Source organism: Oryzias latipes, chromosome 7, assembly GCF_002234675.1.
Source record: "Oryzias latipes chromosome 7, ASM223467v1".
In the NCBI taxonomy this organism is placed as follows: Eukaryota; Metazoa; Chordata; class Actinopteri; order Beloniformes; family Adrianichthyidae; genus Oryzias; species Oryzias latipes.
The window spans coordinates 11,253,763-11,271,812 of NC_019865.2; the positions used below are offsets into that span (position 1 = coordinate 11,253,763).

Here is an 18,050-nt window from a genome sequence, read left to right on the forward strand (position 1 = left end):
ATGAAATGTGAACTTTTGCTTTCAGAGTGAGGGAGATTTTCTTTTTCTTCTGCAGGACTCTGGCATGTCTCAGAACACTTTGTTCCAGGAGTTACAGCCAGGCCAATATGCAGCTAAAAACTAGGATCTAAGAGATTTCTTTTTTTTATTAATGCTGGTTTAGTGAGTTTGCTGAAAGTACACTGCGTTAACAGGACCTCTTTATGTTTAATCACTGCCAGCAATATCAACAAAAAAGTTACACACAAACCCACGATTGTGATGATCTGTTTAAAATCCTAGGTTTAAAAATATCCTCACTACTTAAAAAATATATATTTAGCTAGTTTTTTAATCATCATACACCCCTAGAGTGTCAGTTTTTAACAAATAGGAGTCTGACTACTTTTTCTTTTAGTTTTTGTAAAAAAACAAGTATCTGCCTAAAGTCCGCATGTATAATTGAATTGCAGTTATTTACAGGGAGTTGCATTAAACAGAACTAAGTCACTGAGAAAAAAAGACAAAAAAACCTCATGGAGGCTTGTCTCTGCCACTCTCACCCACTGACCCCATGCATTTATTTCCAATGATGAAAAAAAATCACTTGTGTTTTTGCTTTTAAGGTAATTTAGGAGCTTACCTAGGCTTACGATGATTCGCTGTGGCGACCCCTGATGGGAAAAGCCGAAAGAGAAAGGAGGAGCTGAAATGATTTGATGCATTCATGGGTATCAAAGGGTTAAGTTGTAACTTTAAGATGTTAAAGATATAATTTGAAGTTAACAGAGTTTTCTTTTTCCTTGAGAACGACAGAAACAGGCTTCTATACTCTTCAAACAAAGACTTATTTAATGAATTCAAAATAAGTTCAGGCAGCATGTAATTTGCACAGATTGTCAAGTGATGTCTCTGTTTGCCTCGGTTGTATTTGGTTCAAATGAGTCAGTGGTGCCGACTCCCACAAGAGTATCAGACTCAAACTAAAACTTAAGTGCAAGTTACACATTGACTCATGTGACAGGAAACGTCTTCAACTGTGACTTCAGCTGACTTTTATTTCATCAGTTTTTAAGTACATTAGAAAAATACTTTTTTTCATTGTGTCCTAATACTATTTCAGTAAAATGTTACATTTCACACAGCACATAATTAACTCAGTCATGGCAATTAAGTACAGTTTTAGCATCAATTCACTTTTTATTTACAATAAAGTCATGTGACCTACTGACAGGAAGTTATCTCCCCTCTAGCTTTCTCTTTCCTGTTTGTGAGGAGTAAAACGGTGGAAAAACAACTGATACTGAGTTAACGCTCATCACAAAGCTACAACCACAACTCTAAATACTATATGCATAAGAAACCAGGCATCAGTATTTCCCCAACTGGAGCAAAATACTGTTCTTTTGTCCACAGCAGTATTTACTTTTGTTAAAAAAGAAAAACAGCCACACAGCGAGTAATCAAAGTATTCATTTAGCAGGAAACCTGCAAATGGTCTATAAAATGTCTGAAAGTGATGTTTGTTAATGTGAAGTGGTCAGTAAATTCAACATGAAAAGGCGGAGTTGTAAATTTAGTTTCAAGTAGACATCCCACTGCTTTCAAAACAGTCACGTGTTAAGACAACTGTCTCTTGGCCTTCCTGTTGAAAAAAAAACCTCATCCGGGGCAAAGCGAGCGGCCTATCTGAGTCATCTTTCAGGGGATGTTCATGTCTCCGTTCGAGCAATGCGAATTCCGTTTTTCTAAATCATTCCCAGCTCTTTTCTCAACATTTTCCTTGCGTTCCTCGTCCTGGTTCTCTGAATCGGACCTCCTTCTAAGACGAAGCCCAGGATCTCTCTGCGTTGGAATTTGAAAGCTTGAGTAAGAGGATCCCAAAGATGGTCGCTTCTCTGCAAGGGGAACAAAAAGAAAGAACATTAAAAAAACAATTTAGGCATTAAAAAGTTGACATTTTATTTATGTGTCACGCAAGAACGGTTTTAATATAGAAATTGTCTAATATGGAAAAAGCATCTTCAATTCTATTTAAAGCTAAAAAATGACGTGTTTGAGCATAAGATACTAATTGCAGCCTCACTAGGTTTTGTCATCAGACCATTCTGAGAATTTTCAGAGTTTTTCTATAGGTTAACCAAATACAAAATGTAAAGTAGTTTATGCAAACTGCATCCCTTCTTTTTGCCTGACTGTGTCACTCTTTCATATGAATTAGGCTCTTACCACCAGGCCCGATTGGCCGCATCAGTCTGTTCATCTGGACATTCCAGTGTTTAACATTGGTACTTGCCTGCCGAAGCTTTCTTTGGGCGGCCTGGAAGAGAAGAAAAAGAGCCTGGATTAAATGTTTTCTTTGCAAAGAACAAACATATGCAAAATTGCAAAAAGCTTCGCTGGGCCTCTTTCTTAAAGACCCGCTCCAATGAAAATCATGGTTTTAACAAGTTCTTGTAGCATTTTCTGATGGTAGAGGACATATATTAAGAAAATTAAACTTAAAATTGTATTTCCAAGTATTTCATGTTTTTAATTGGTTATGGATCAGGCACAGACAAAAATTTGCAGCTGAAAAATGCTCCCTGCACTTCTGCATTCTGATGCATTCACTTGCAGACAAATACATCTATGTACATCTGTTTTCTCCCGAGCTGGAATCTCGCTCAAATCTGTCCGTCTGGATTGCTCCAACATTGCTCACCATCTTTGTTGCATTGTTAATGTTATTTTGGCTAGTGGGAGAGCATGTAAACAGAAGGATGTCAGGATGTGGGGGCGGGCTTACTGTGCGCCAACAGTCCCGCCCACAACTCAAAGGACACATTTCTGATGAATTCCATCTGCTCTGCAGAAACTATCTCCTAGAAAATGACACAGTTTTTTTTAAAGTTTTGGCTAAAACATAATTGAAAGACCACTGGAAACATTTTGAAAATAGGTCAAAAGATAGCTGGAGTTGTGTAAACCAGAGCACATTTTCAAAAATAACACGTTGGGTCAACCAAAAAACAAAGTTAAGGGTAAAATTAATAAAGCTAAACTCTAAAAGAACGTTAAAAACTGTTGTAATTTTGTCCTGACAGAAATCTATGTCTTTTAAACATAGTCAGTCATGAAGTCTATTAATACAAAGAGTTCTGTCTTTCAGCTGTGTTTTAACTGTCACAATAAATGACAAAGTAAATTATAAACTAAAATCATGTTGTCAGGGTTAAAAGTTTGCATAAATTGGCTGGCACAGAAATATTCCAGGTGTTACCCCTTTTTACTCATAGACGTATGCATTTAGCTGATCAGAAGCAAATCCTCACAGGTAAGTCACTCTCTATAAAAGCATTTGCTTAACAACTCAATTGATGTGCATTTATTCCTATTGATCTATTTTGTGTTTTTACTTAAATTGCTTTGCTAGCATTCCATCCTACTGGAATCCATGCCCCCCCCACCCCACCCCCTCTGTTGTCTTTCTATATAAACGTACCACTACGTCCTGGTCGACCCTGTGCCGATTTGCGCGGACCTCCTCCAGCTGCCTCTGCGCCTCCTCCAGAGATCGAGATTTGGCCTCCATTTCCTGCTTAAGCTCCTGCTTCTCCCTTTCTGTTTTCAAAATGTATTCTTCCTGCTCCTCTTGAAGGGACATCAGGGCCTTCATCTTGTCCTCCTCCTCAGCCAGCAACCTGAAGCAACACAAGTTAACGCTTCTTAAAAGAGGATCATCTGTCTTGTCATCCGTTTCCATCTTTGATCTGTTTATCGGTTCATTTATTTTAGCTGAAAAAACTGTCAGATGGGTCTGTGTCACAGCATCAACACTATACAACTTCCTCTGTTCAACTTCCTCAGGAACACAGCACAAGATCAGTTGATATCTCCTTTCTGCACACAAAAGTGCAGTTTGACTGTCAGCCTGACACGCTATTCTGCTGGAAATCGTGTTCCTTTTAAAGTAATGTGAAACATTTACCCAGCCTGAGCGTAGCGAAAAGCCTCCTCATCTAGCCTAGCTTTGATCTCCTGCTGCAGAGCCTCCTCCAAACGTTTCTGCATCTCTTCTAGTTCCTGGATCCTCTTCCGCTGCCTTTCTGCTTCCTCCTCCTTCAGTGCCATTTCTGCCTGCATGCTGACTCTGGCCTGAAAACGCACAGAAAAAGGCTTAACTGTTTGCTTTATTGCTTGGTTTTATCATTTCTTTGCCTCCACGCTCACCTCCTCCGCCTCTCGAAGCTGAACTTCAAGAGCTTGCTGGAGCTGTTCATGCTGCTGGCGCCTCCGTTGTTCATCTTTTTCCAGGAGACTCTGGGCCTGCTTCTGGGCCTCCTTTAGGAGTTCCAGCTCTGCAAGTTTGCGTTCCCGTTCTTCCTGCAAAGCCCGAAGCCGCTGCAGCTCCTCCTCCTTGGCTTGCTTTCTCTTTTCACGCTGCTCCCGTTGTTCCCTTCGCTTCTGCTTGAGGTCTTTGTGCAAAGACTTTTTCCCTTCCACATGCAGCCGGATGGCTGTCTGAATAGCTGAGGAAACGTTTATGTTAATTTCTCAAAGAAAAAATGCAACATTAAAGACTGGTTTGAGCATTATTCTCCTCTCACCTGCTGTCCATTCCTGTCGTTGTTTGGTGTCTGAAGCGCTCATTTCATAAGTCTTGGAGAGTGTTTTTAGACAAAACATGCACCTCTTTCCATCCCGGTCTGGCAGCACCTGATCGAACGAGTAAAAAGCAGCATATGTTCATGACATATGCATCATCCTTAAATTAAATTTACATTCGTTTCATCCATATCTGCATACAGAAGTAAGAACCCGGCAACAAAATACTTTTAAGAATTGTAAATGTGATGCATTTTTCTTTTTCTGAGGTGACAATTTTTCAAAATCTGATGTTTACAAATGTAACTAAAGCATTTCCTGTATTCTGCAGGTAGTTTAATCATTTAGCAATAAAGAAGTAATTACATTTGGTCACAAAAGGGTTGAGTTTTTGTCTAAAAAAACGGGTTTTTTTATCTTGACAAAACAGTATTATTTAATTTACATAAACACATGCAAAATTTAAGGTAATCCTTTATCTGTGAATTTATTAACTACGTCCAAGTATAAAATACAGGAAGTGATAAGAGTAGCACATTTCAACATTAAGTTTCAGATTACCGGTGTTTTTTATTTTTTTCTAGCAAACCACTAAAGTTAAAGAAGTGCAAAGAATTAGAGGAAATTCCTGTATTTAGGGAGCAGAATTGACAGCTCATGTAGGGTGTTAGTGAGGGTGTTCGATTTAAATCTTTCAACTTTTCTGTGTGTACAGAACAAGTCAGTTTTAGACAGCATGCATTAAAAAGACATAAAGAACAGTGGAAAAAAAATATCTTAAAATTGAACTAATTTGTGTAGGCTGAATGAAAAAGTACAGTAACATCAGAGATTGAAGTAATGGGACTTGCAAATTAGCACATCTGGATGAAATAAATCATTTGTGTTCAGCTGGAACCATTACTTGTAACTGTGCTGCTACAGGACCAAACTCAATACAGGTTTAGTAAGTAAGTGCAGAGAAGTGCAGAAACTCTTGATAAATCAAAAGCAACATTGGCCCTTGGGTGTCTACATTTGGGACTGGAAGGTGTATATGAAGCATTCTTGCTTCACAGGGAGAAGGCTCTGGTTCAAATCTTTACTGCGTGGAATTTAACGTGTTCTCCACATGTTATCTCCACACACTCAAGCTCCTCCCACAATCACAAAACATGCTTGTTAGCTAAATACGTCATTTCTAAATTTCCGTGGTCCTGGCAGGGACTGTTGAACTATATGCAGGGGGTTCCCCACCTTTGCCCCAAAGGAAGTTGAAAAAATGCTCCACAATGCAAAAACTGATTCTTAAAAAAGTAAAAAGACATTTATTTCAAGAAAAAAGATGTCTTACATTATGTTTTGCAAGAAAAATGATCTTATCAAGTAAGTTTTTCAAAAGCAAAAAAATTTCAATTAAAAAAAAAATGTCTTAGTGACCAATATTTTTTTCTTAATATAAGAAGACCATTTTTCTTACCCCACTTTTATTTATTTATTTGCTTACTTAAAGAAAATGACTTGACTTGTGACTTGTTTCTAAGGCGCCTGTTTTTGCAGTGCAGCATCCCCAGGAATAAGCAGGTATAGAAAATGGATGGATGTAACATCATAAAGTAAATTTAGTCTCCCTCTTAAATGAATGTAAAGGATTGTTAAGCTAAAGTGATTATTACTGCAATTTTATTGATGTCTTTTTAAACTGAAACACAAAGATGAATAATGAGTGAGTTCCTGTTAGCATGTTAGTATTGAACCGTCTTGAGTTCATCAAGTGAGACATTGGAGGAATCCCCGCCCACCTGCCAAAAGTCACTCCTTTAAAACCTTTTTAGGGAATGAGTTTTGTATTTTTCACGATTTACAAGAAACGTCTTATTTAGTATGAATTGAATCATGACCAGCTTACCTCCACGCAGCAGTTCCCATCCAGGGCGATATTGCCTTGACAATCCTTGCGGTCCTCTCCGGTATAGTAGGACAAGTTGCTGGGTCTAAGGGTGAACCAGCGTTCCTTCCAGTTTCGTCTCAGTTGCCCTTTTTTCCACAAATAACCCTGTATGTATCCAAATCAACACCGACACACACACACGCTGTCATCAATACACAAAGAATCTGCTAGAAATGAATTTGCAAACTTAATGGTTTCCCACCTCTTTGAGAACATCGCCGACTATTTCCCTGTACACCTCCTCTATAGCCATGCTGATAATACCCATTTCAATACCACGAGTTATCTTTCCAGAGTTCATCATTTCCAGAAAAGTCCAGACAGTTATGCCGCTTTGTTGCACTGAGTCCTGAGAGAAGAAGTCTTCTAACTCCACACCACAGAACTCGATGCTCATGGCTGTGCACATCTTTTTCAGGAGATATTCCACCTGCAAGGGGAAGGAGTGAGACTTAACATTTCTTAAGCCAAATTTGTTGTACGAGCAGAGAGGAAGTAACCTTTTTTCTTTTTACTTCAGTCTCTGAAGCTATTTCTGACATGCATGTTATTTATGTTTCTCCAGATAAATGCTCAAAGGAAGAGTGGCTTAAAATTATAAATTTAAATATCTCTTTTATTTTTATTTTAAAGCAAACAACAAATCACTTTTTTGTTAAACTTGCATTAGTAAGAAGAAGTCACACTACACTTTTATTTGTTTACTATGTTAAAAATACACCAAAATACAAATATACATCTATTTTTATAAGGGAAACCATGCAACCTGTATAATGTAGGGCTCTCTCCTGGCAGCATTGGTGAAAACTACACAACAGGAAACCAAATCGAGAGCTTGCAAATGAGAAACAAGCCCACAGCAGCGTATGAAAAGAGCACTTTGTTCCATCCTGACAATGAGCTAAGTTTACTGGTGGAGCACGCTGGCCTGGTTATTTTAGGTGACGAAAAGTTAAGGCGTCAGGAAAAATCACCAAATAAAACTGTATAAAAGTAAAATTGTGTCAATACACTCAGAATTGAGTCCAACTCACCTCATCAGGAACCATTACTAACGGGTATTTGTCTTCAGAGAGAAAATTAAAAAGGCACCACAGCCGAAAAGCATCTTTATCTGGCAGAACAAAGGAGCTATTTTTTTTGGGCTGATAGTTTTTCTTTGCTGTAAGAGTCCAACAGAGCTCATCCACGTTTTCCTTTTGAAAAGACCCCTCCACAACCTACAGCAAAAATAATTAAGGAATTAAAACAGCTTACAAAGCATTACTCTGAAGTTTCAGAGGCAGAAAGAAGAAAAGGTTTTTCCTTAAATCACCTTATCCAGGATGTACTTGTTGAGGTAAGGCATATAACCCTGACTGGAAACTGGACCGTCATCATCATCTCTGAAGTGCTCCTCTAAGGCAACGGGATCATGTGGGATACTCAGGACTGTGCAAAGGTTGTGAGACAAAACCTAAAAGCACAGCAATATGGGAAAAGTACATACAAAGGGAAAGTTAGAATTCCTCCAGAAAGGTAAATACATTTAAATGATCTTGGTGATTTTTAAAATGCAATGTCCACATGTTAAAGATTTTAAGTTATAATCACTGTCAGATTTAATCTTGCATTGCAACCAAAAGATAACAAAATCAACGTTAAAAGGAGATTTTATCTGTATAAGATTCACGTCTTTTGCATGCTATTATAAAGACTTTATGAGACTGTAAGGTCAGGGGTTAAAATCCATGTTATCAAACCAAAGACTCCTAAAAATGGGACGCAATGCTTCCCTGATTTACACCCAGCAATAAGGTGTTTGATTGTGGGGGATTAAACCATCAAATGTGTCCTGAGCACGGCTGGGTGTGCAGCTCACCTCCTACAGGGGATGAGTCAAATGCGGAGAACAAATTTCACACAACCAGAAATCTAATGTGACTTTAACCTTATAGTTATAAAAAGGTTATTGCCATGATTTTTGTTGTAACTTCTTAATGCATTCAATGTATTTTTAAAGTCATACGTTCAACAAATTCAATAGGAAGGACAGTTAAACAACTGTTCTATTGTCATCTAGAGTCATTATTACATGAAACAAATACAGTTAAGGGCTTTTGTTAGGGTTTATAAATGCCAGTTTCACAGTTTTAATGATTTTTCTTTAAGGTTTTCATTTGTTAAAAATTAGCTTGCTACCAACCACAAGTGAAAAGCCTTTGCAAATTATGATTACGTGAGTATTTATAAATTAAAAGTCATCATCTTGTTGAGCAACAAACCACATCGTTTCCTATTATTGTGAATTTCTGTGGGCACAAGAGGACGGTTGCTGTGTTGGGCAGCTGGTTGCCACACTATAGTACAGTTTTGGCTTCTGTAACTGGGAGCAGGTATTGCTTGTATTCATCCAATTTATACAAAACGATATGTAAAACTTTCAGAGAAGTGCCAATGGTCAGCAAAATTGAGTAAAAGACTGCATCAATTCCATTGGAAAGGGAATTAAAATGAATGTATTTCTCAGATTTGTCAGAAATGACATTGTTTTCTATCACTATCTGCAGCAGAAAGTGTCATAACCTGCAACTTTTTGTAAGTAGCAACACTTCTATTTTCGTTTTTTACAATTTTTACATGGTTTAGCAACATGTAGTCTCTCAGGTATTTTATGCAAAACATTTTTGTAAAATAATATTTTTACTCTGTTATACTAAGTTAGCATGTCTTTGATGTTTGGGTTCAATTTTGGAGATTCATTCAGATTTTAGTAGCTTTTTTAAATACCTTTCCTTTTTTTCTTAAACATACTTTTCCTGAGACGGTGCAACATCTTAATATCTGCAGCAACTTATCAGGCACCTACTCTGCATATTGAGCCATAACCACATCCTGTCTCCCATCCCCTGTGCTCTCTACATCTGTCACTTTTTGAAGCTGCAGCACACAGGCTGCTTTTTTGTGCCCGAGTGCCTCTAGAGAACGCAGCACCTGCACACAAGGGAATGAAACAAGTGCTCAGCGGGGATAAGCTCAGTCATGAGGCCGACTTGGTGTGACCCAGAGGTACCAGCCAGAACATTGTAGCAGCATGGCGGTGGCTGGAAAGGGAGTCAAGTTAAGAACATGTGACATAACAGCGAGATCAACAAAAAATTTAAAAAAAGACTACATTGGCTTTGTTGCAGGCCTGCGGCAAGAGCCAACAACCATGTTTCCACTTTGTCCTGGCTCCCTCTGTAACAATGGTCTTTTGACGCACATGCTGTGAGCACACTCTATTCAACAGGCTGCTCTCCAGTGCCAGAGGTCTCTTTGCACTACAAGATGGCACATCGAGGACCAATGTGAGCACAGCCTGGAGATGAGGGCTCCCATTCTTGTACAGACGAGAGCAAACTGTCACTCTCGGTCTTGCTAGACAGAGGCGGATATTGTGCTTTTTTTCAGCAGTGTAAGCATTTAACCCCAAGTATAAGGAAGAAATGTGTTCCTTGTTGTTGTGGTTTGTAAAGTTAAACAGATTCACACTAAAATTTAATTACCAAAAAAAACTGTTTATGCAATAATCTCCTGAAGAGGTTAAAAAATACATAGAGTAAACCATAAAGTATTTATTGGTTGGATGAACACATCAAATTGTTGGATTTTTCTTAGACATTGCGCGTAAAACTGAATCAAAATGCAGAAAGGAAATGCCGCATCACAAGTAAAAGTCTGACTGGAACAGAAGTGTCATCTCTGACTCCATCTTTTCAAGTAGAGGGTCCTTCACTCACCTTCAGCTGGGACTTTGACACCTTCCCACTCTTCTCCAGATCCAGAGCTGAGAAACCATACCAGATGGACTTAAGCAGCTCAGAGCGCAGGTCCATGTCTGCAGCAGCGTTATTTTCTGATTTCCTCCTCTGTGACTCTTCTTCCTCCCTCTGCTGTTGACACGGGCCCCAGGGTGACGGCAAGACGCACACATGCTCTGCCCTGTCTGCAATTGGATATTAGATTTATTGCCCAGCTGGCAGCGACACCTGCTGGCAGTCAGCAGTTACTGATAAGGAGACACTTTTTCTGGTTTTGCTCATTCATGGACGCTCCCAGGTTTGGAAAACAGGAAAAACAAAAACACTCACAGCAAATTTTACAACACATATATAAATGAATAAGTTGATCAATAAATATGCCGCGTAGGTTTTTAGCTATACATTATTGTGATGAAGTAGCATGTTTGCAAAGAAAAACATATTTGGTTCTTAATGGTTTCATCATTGTAAGAAAGTCTTTCATTTCTAAATGTTGTTTTTTAAATGAGCCCTATCTTTTTTTTTTTTATCCAAAGATGTGTTTTATATCATCTTTTCTGAAAATGGAATAAAAAGGCAATAAAACTGTTAGATTATTTATCTGTTCGTGTAACTAATGCATTTTTTTGGTTATGTTTTTTTTGGGGGGGGGGGGGGGGGGGGTCATACTTGCCACTTAGTTTGTAATTTTAAGTGACTACATACTCAAAAGAGGAAGCAACGCATTTTGACTTCTAAAAAAACAGAAATTTTAGTTTTTGACCAACAGTCTGTTAATTTTTTGTTTTTACAATGTATTTAAACTTTAGGGAACAATATAATTACCATTTACTCACTACTGATATGGGCGTAATTGTTTTTGCCGCCAAGGTTTTTTAGAGTAAATTCTTTCTCTCCTTCTATTTTCTTATTTTTTGAAAACACATTGCAAACATTTTGTTTGAAAACTAATATGTTTTACTCATCTGTGTGCGAATAATAAAAAAAACCTTTGAACAAACGAACAGAAACACAAAAAAACGTGTTCACGGTTACCATGGAGCTGTTTATGGAAACTCGTTGTTGATTGGCTAAGACCAGAATCTCAACCAGAATGAGCTACGATTGGTTGAAATAGCTTCATAATGTGACCAATGACAGGGCGCATTTTTTAAAACTTCTGAAAATTCCGGAAGTTGGTGTCACTTTTGTGGCAAGAACGAGTTGAACGAGGTATCTTTAAATCTCAACTTTAATTGAAGGTAACTGCGTTAAAGTACTTTAAGTTGTAGCTAAATATTTTTGAAGTTAAGAGCCCCCGTTGTGTTCTGAAAAGTTTGTGTCTATATTAGCAAGAGTCAATACTAGCCTCGGACTGTTACTCGGCTATTACGCTTTTATCCAATCATGTGTTTAAAAATGAGTATCCTACGTTTTTTGTTTGGCGGAATCGAGTTTATAGATTTGTTTGCTGTCCCGTTTATTATCTTAAGCTCTAAAGTAATGACGTTGTTGAATTAACGTTACCGAATGTTTGTTTGTACGCCTGCCTTGTTTGTCTGTGTTGTGTTTTTGCCTCATTGCTCTGCCCATATGATATGCCCTTTAATGCTTTCAGGTGTTCATCATCATGGATTTTTCTCCTGTCCTTGGACAGCAAAGTCAAAACAAAATCCGCAGTGACTTTGAAAGGTAAGATAATTATCTAGTTTCCCAAACCCACCAAACATCATTCTCTGAGCTCTTCAGTTATCTGATGAGGAGTATACACATCTGTCTTAGCCTAGACAGAACCTTATTAGTGTTTTTACAGGATCTATTTTATTTTTATTGTTTCTTCATAGAGTAAAGAATGAACATAACAAAAGACAGGTGGACCAGAAGCTCAATAAACCTCTGGCGCCCTCCCATCTTTTAAACAAAGATACTGAGAACAAAGATCCGTCAGAATCGGGTCAAAAAGCACCTGTACAGGCAGGTATAAGCAAGCTTCCTGTATTGGCCAAGTCCCTCCGTCTTCAGATGCCTTCACACTTCAAGCAGTCCCACCACAGGTGGGAAGAAAAACCTTTAGCTGTAAGTAACTACATCCTCTTCTATGGTAATTAAACTTTATCACTTACAATACACACCTTAGTTTGTAATATATTTTTTTATCTCTCTTTCAAGGGGAAAGCTAAGAAGAAAAAGCCATGTACCCGGCCCATACCATTCAATTTGTCTCAGCCAAAAAACACAAAAATTGAAAGCAAAAGTCAACTTTCTGTGGCTGCTTCAACAAAGACTCATGCTAACAAGCCTGAAAGCAGAATATTGAATGTCAAACACACTAAACATCGAGCTGCACTGAGCAGCACCTGGGATTCCACTGAAGATGTGCGGAAGTATCATGGGAAAGCTGCCAAAAAAGAATCTCACCTGCCTGGACAGTCGGGTCCGTCCAACACATTGAAAAAAGTGGTTGCCTTCGCCAACGTTTCTTCTAGCTCCACGAGTGGGAAGGCAGACTGTCCGTCTGTTCAGTCTGCTCTTAGTGCAGAGTTGAGGTTGGGAAACATGAAACTGCTCAGTCTCAAAGAAACGTCCACAAATTCACAAACCGTTCAGAATTCTGAACCCATAGTCATGCAGAAACCTCCAAACGGTGAGGATGACTGTATGCTGATCATACAATTAGGATTGCATATTTGTATTCATCTGCTCGAACCATGCTACTTTTGTAGACTGTAAATTGGTACTGGTGAACAAGAATAGGTTATGTTTTATTTTTATGCTCCTTTCTGCCTGTTGACAAAGAACCTTATTTATTACTCCATCATGTTTTCTAATGGTATTGCATATATTTTAGAAAAAAAGGACAACTTTCAGTCAGATCCTTCAGCTCTGCTCAGCATCCTTCGAAATGAGGGGATAGATGTTTCCAGTCGGGCGCCTTCAAGTCTGCAATCCAGACCTTACAGCTATCAGGTGAGTTCATTTGAATCCCAGCAATGCAAACAAAAGAACACCTAATAGTTCCTTTTTGACTGGAAATGTTTCTTAATTTCTGACATTTGCAGCCTCAGCGGGTGTCCGTCCTGAAGAGTAAACAAAAACCTGCGCCTTCATCAGGTCTGCGTTACACTGAAGAAGATGAAAATGAACAGCTGCAGTTGGTTCACTGTGTTACACAAATGAGTAATCAGACTTTATGCCTAGACTCGGTCTGTTTTAGAAATGGCAAAATTCAAACTGCCAAAACAACTTCTTGAATGGTTAAGAAGGTTGATGGCAACATTGAAAGTAAAAAATATTTTAAGTATTCATGAGAAATATTTGATTGGTTGGAATGATGGAGATTGACCTAATTTGCAGAGCTGGAACTGAAACTAGTTTTTTCCTGTCTGAAACTATTGCTTAAAAAATATTTTTTGGTTTGGCAACTTTATTGAAAATGCTGATGTTTACGGTGTAGATAAGTGATCAGACATGCAGAAAGTGTTTTGCCCTCAAATGATTTTTAACATTTAGTTTTGCCGTTTTGATGTAAATGTATTGTAAATAACCGACTCCTTGCCTAACCTGCATGTGTGCTCCAGCAGGGTTAGTGAGGCCAGGGCATTTCTCACCAGATACTGCTGGACTGCAATGCATCCTACTGACTGACGGTGTGACGGCTGGGGCGCCCGTGGGTGCCACACCTAGAAATTCAGTCTGTCCTCCTGGCAGAGGGACATCTATTTATACAGTATGACAGAATGATGTTTTTCCCCCTTTTTTCTGTTTCTAAGTTTACAGAAAGGTTCTGAGTTACTGAGGAAAGTTCTGATCCAGCATTGCTTTTTTTTTTTTTAAGGCCCAGAGGGTACCAGTTGGAAAAACCCCTGTAGAGATAACTGGAGGTCCAGTGGGTGAGATGTAGCTGGCTTTGCAAATAAATATAATTGGCCTTTTTCATTTTAAAAATTATCCAACTCTTTTTTTTCTTTTCTTTTTTTTTCTAAATATACATGTATATTCTTTGCAGCTGCACTCAAAAAGACTCCACAGACAAAATGGACTCCACAGAGAGTCCCCAACCCCTCCTATCAACCCATGTCTGCTATGGTTTGTATTATTGCACTTCTAAAAAGCTGCACTTTGTTTCTCAGAGCTACTGCTTCAGTCTTACTTTGGTTCTGTTTTCAGAAGTGGCATCCGTCAGCCCAGCGCTCACTGCACAAAACTCCTGGATTTGAGAGCTGCAAAAGCAAACTGCAAAAAGAGGTAGCCTAAAAACAGGGAAAGAACACTAAAAATAAGAAAAACAAATCTCTAGAAGGTAGTAAAGTCGATCTTCCATGCATTAATAAGTACCTTGTCCTTAACAAAAAATCTTATAACAAGAGATCAACATTTAGAAACGAGGTGTTCCACACAAGCATTCAATAATGAACAACTAGCTAAATGTTAGATTGAATTATTTTAAATTGAATGTCATACAGCCCAATAATAAGGAATTCTTTGCAAGTTCTAAGCAAATGGTTTGTATTTTTTGAGGTGTTCTGTATCTAGTCATAGTTCATATTGATTACAGTGACAAAAAACCAGTGTAAGAAATGGAAATGACTTTCAAAACAAAATATGAACAAAATATTAACAAATTCTCATAAATCTGAAAACCAGTACTTATTTTAGAACTTTTTGTTTGCAAAATAATAAACATGAATGTCAGTCTAAATTATGACCATTTATGAAGCTTTAAAATAATATCAGAGTATGAAATAATTTTTCTATTGTCAAGAGTATGTAGGATTTTGGCTTCTTTTAAAAAATAATTTCCTTTTTACTAAATCCCAGCTCCTAATGAGATAGAAAAAAAGAAACCGTAGTGATTTTGAGAAAAAACTTGGTAAGGTGTAGAGCAAAGATAAGTTAAAACAAAGTCAAACCTGGTAAAACATCTTGAATGTCTAAAAATAAGGCTTGAAATCTTTACTAGGATAAAATAGTTTGCAGGAAAATGGCCAACAGTGTCAGAAGGGAAGAGAAAAGTTCATTTATATAGCACTCTTAAAAAAAAAAAGTAACAGCAATGAGTAACATATTCAAGTTTAGAATGTTTTATTTTTTTTTTCACTACTTTTCCAACCAGAAAAAAAAGTCTTGGTTATAATAACGACGGTTGTTATTTTTTTGCAGGAAATTGTCCAAAGATTATTTTGTGATGCTGAAGATGTCCAAACTGTAAATGTGGAGACCGAAGTCCTAGATGCAAAAACCGGTGAAAAGCAGCTCCCCATTCAAGCCTCATCTGTAAGGAATCAAATTTGTCACTCAGTTGGCCTATTTTTATTTTAAGCGTCTAGAATTAAAACCACTTTTATTTTGTCAGAAAAAAGTTCTCTTTGAAGAAAAGCTAACAAGAGGAGCCAGCAATGAGGAAGAAGAGACGCGGGAGACGCTCCTGCCAGAACCGCCCAGGGAGTCTGTCATTTTTATGTCAACTGGTAAAAAGCTGTTCAGAGTCTCACGTTTTGACGACACTGAAAGCTGGGATCAGAAGGATCAGCAGGGTCCAGTTTTAGAACCACAGAATGAGCCAGAAGAACACAGTGAACCGTCAGTGGGGCCTGAACCTATTCATCATATCATCCCCTCTGCTCAGCGTATGCAGAAAGGTACCTCTGACCTCACTTTCTGCAGTTCTTCTTGATTTGTCACCTTTTTAAATATCCTCTCTCCTTCTTGGTCACAGACCTGATTGCACAGAAACCTTGTTCTCGGAGTTCTGCAGTGGCATTGCTGCGTAAGCGGTTTCCTCCTCTGGAGGAGCTGCGATTGGATGAGGAGGTTGCCTTCTTCATCTCTTTGTCTCTCCCATCCAACAACGGGTGTCCTCCACCTCGGCCTCGCTGTGAAAACCCCTTGGCCGTGCTCTTGCACTTTAAAGAATCCACTGTGAGTACGCAACAGACTGCAACAGCTGAATCTTACTGAAGTTAATCTCATGTGACCATTGTTTCTCATTTTTATATAAAAGAAAACGGTTGTTTTACTAAACCCTTAGTTTTTATATTTCCTTCTATTATTTAATATTTCTGTGGATAAATTATGATCTAGATTAACATTCACTCTCACCCAATGCCTAAATCTTTTGCAAAGGCATAAAAACATCTAAGGTTTTGAATCTTTGATTTTTATTTTTTAAAAAGCCCCCACCTTCCGTCCCAGTGTTTGACACAAATTAGAAAGTGCTAAACGTTGTAATTCCTCAAAAGACCCCAAAAGGCGGGCCCTAAAGGGAGCAGTTTCTTATCAACCACCTCGGTAAAAAACTTGAGTTATCTGTTTCTACATATGTAAATGTAGTAAAGGATAGTTTTGATGTGAATTGTTTTTGTTTGGTTTTTCCTTTTTTTTATTCATTACAATTTGTGGGGGGGATTACTCCGGTTTACGTGCCTGGCCCACTTCCTCATAAGTTTTGTCCTGCAGAATCCAATGGGTAACGCCAAAGATCACCTGTCTAGTCTACATAGGTCTATGAATGTTACCAATGCCTAAACCTGTCATTCCCAACATATCACAATAGTTTTCATTCTTAAGCAAGGGACTTAAATTCCACACACCCCAAAAAAACAAGATGTGCTAGTTAATGTAAATCATAACATACACTCAATCTGTCCTTGTTTTAGTATTCTTTTTATTTTTTAATCCTATTTTTTTAACAAATGCTAAAACCTAATCTGAAATTACAATCTTAAAGACCCACTCCGATGAGAATCCAATTTTTTAAATGTTTTAAGCATGTTCCTGTACCATTTTTCTGATAATGGAGGACAGAAATAAAGAAAGTTAAGCTCAAAATTGCATTTCTTAGTTTTTCTTTGTTTAAATTGTTGTGAATCAGGAGCAGAAGAAAAAATGACGTTTGAAACGGATATATTGAAAAAGATATTTGTGACGAAGAAAATCTGCGGGCCAAAAGCTCACTGCTCTGCTACACAATGGGTTTGGGAAGGGAAAGGGGGTTGGGGTTGCTCCATGCCAACAGTCCTGCCCACAACTCGAGGCAAATTTCTAGAGACTTCCTTCCGCTCTGCAGAAACTATGTCCTAGAAAAAGACAAGTTTTTGGATTTAGGCTGACAACATTACAATCATGATTTAAAAAACAAAACAAAAAAACACTGGGAATAGCCTGAGTGGGAGTGTATCTGTCACCCGAGTGTGTACCAAAAAGTTGTCTGTCCACAAACGTGCATTCATGTAATCACGCTTTTTCTTCTTTTGCTTTGCAGGAATTTCTTCCAATACGCTTGGATCCATTGTACATTTCATCTCAATGCTGCTCTCCGCTGAACGAATGATGATTAAAACACAATTTGTTATTTGTACTTTTAAAAAAGCCTACATGTATAATATTTTGGTTATTAAATAATAGAAATAAATGAGAATTTGTACAGTTTAAAGTTTGTAATAAATGTGTGCCACTGATGTGTGTGAATTCCTTATTTCTCCCAGCTGTTTTAGTCTGTTTATTTTTTTTGACTTTGCCTGATCATAATCAGACAGTTTCTACAACATTAATTTTATTGCTTAAAGATTCCCTCACTGTGGTTGTTTGGAGGTGTCAAGGTACCAGCGTGGTTCATCTCTCCACTCATTTTAGGTCAAGCCATTCAGATTTCTGTTGATATAACTCATTATTGAATGGCCAAAGTAGAATTTTGTTGAGACAATCCGTAAGAAATGATGTGTACTGGTGAGTTTAGTCCTGGGGTCTTCTGAAATAAAAGACTGCTGAGGGGATGTTGCATGACACAAAATACA

General features: G+C 38.0%; 2 protein-coding genes across 7 annotated transcripts; one reads left to right on the forward strand and one right to left on the reverse strand.

The window, feature by feature from the left end:
- Positions 1-1,011: 1,011 nt before the first annotated feature.
- def6 (DEF6, guanine nucleotide exchange factor) lies at positions 1,012-10,446 on the reverse strand. The gene is made up of 11 exons (XM_004070420.4): positions 10,258-10,446; positions 7,812-7,952; positions 7,531-7,716; positions 6,699-6,926; positions 6,455-6,601; positions 4,569-4,677; positions 4,192-4,490; positions 3,950-4,116; positions 3,464-3,662; positions 2,209-2,299; positions 1,012-1,877 (listed from the first exon to the last, which is right to left on the reverse strand). Exons 1-11 carry the CDS (start codon positions 10,351-10,353, stop codon positions 1,681-1,683), a joined length of 1,860 nt encoding a protein of 619 aa, XP_004070468.1. The 5' UTR covers positions 10,354-10,446; the 3' UTR covers positions 1,012-1,680.
- Positions 10,447-11,403: 957 nt separating this feature from the next.
- Positions 11,404-17,714, forward strand: LOC101162837. 6 transcript variants are annotated; one of them, XM_011477039.3, is made up of 14 exons: positions 11,404-11,490; positions 11,876-11,949; positions 12,102-12,333; positions 12,427-12,901; positions 13,106-13,224; positions 13,317-13,368; positions 13,836-13,984; positions 14,093-14,147; positions 14,264-14,343; positions 14,425-14,502; positions 15,418-15,531; positions 15,611-15,896; positions 15,974-16,176; positions 17,519-17,689. In XM_011477039.3, exons 2-14 carry the CDS (start codon positions 11,888-11,890, stop codon positions 17,585-17,587), a joined length of 1,974 nt encoding a protein of 657 aa, XP_011475341.1. In that variant the 5' UTR covers positions 11,404-11,490; positions 11,876-11,887; the 3' UTR covers positions 17,588-17,689. The 6 variants fall into 6 exon arrangements, with proteins under 6 accessions (XP_011475341.1, XP_023812329.1, XP_020560276.1 ...); XM_023956561.1 differs by having other exon boundaries at positions 12,427-12,691; XM_020704617.2 differs by having other exon boundaries at positions 11,411-11,519; positions 17,519-17,714.
- The last annotated feature ends 336 nt before the right edge of the window (positions 17,715-18,050 follow it).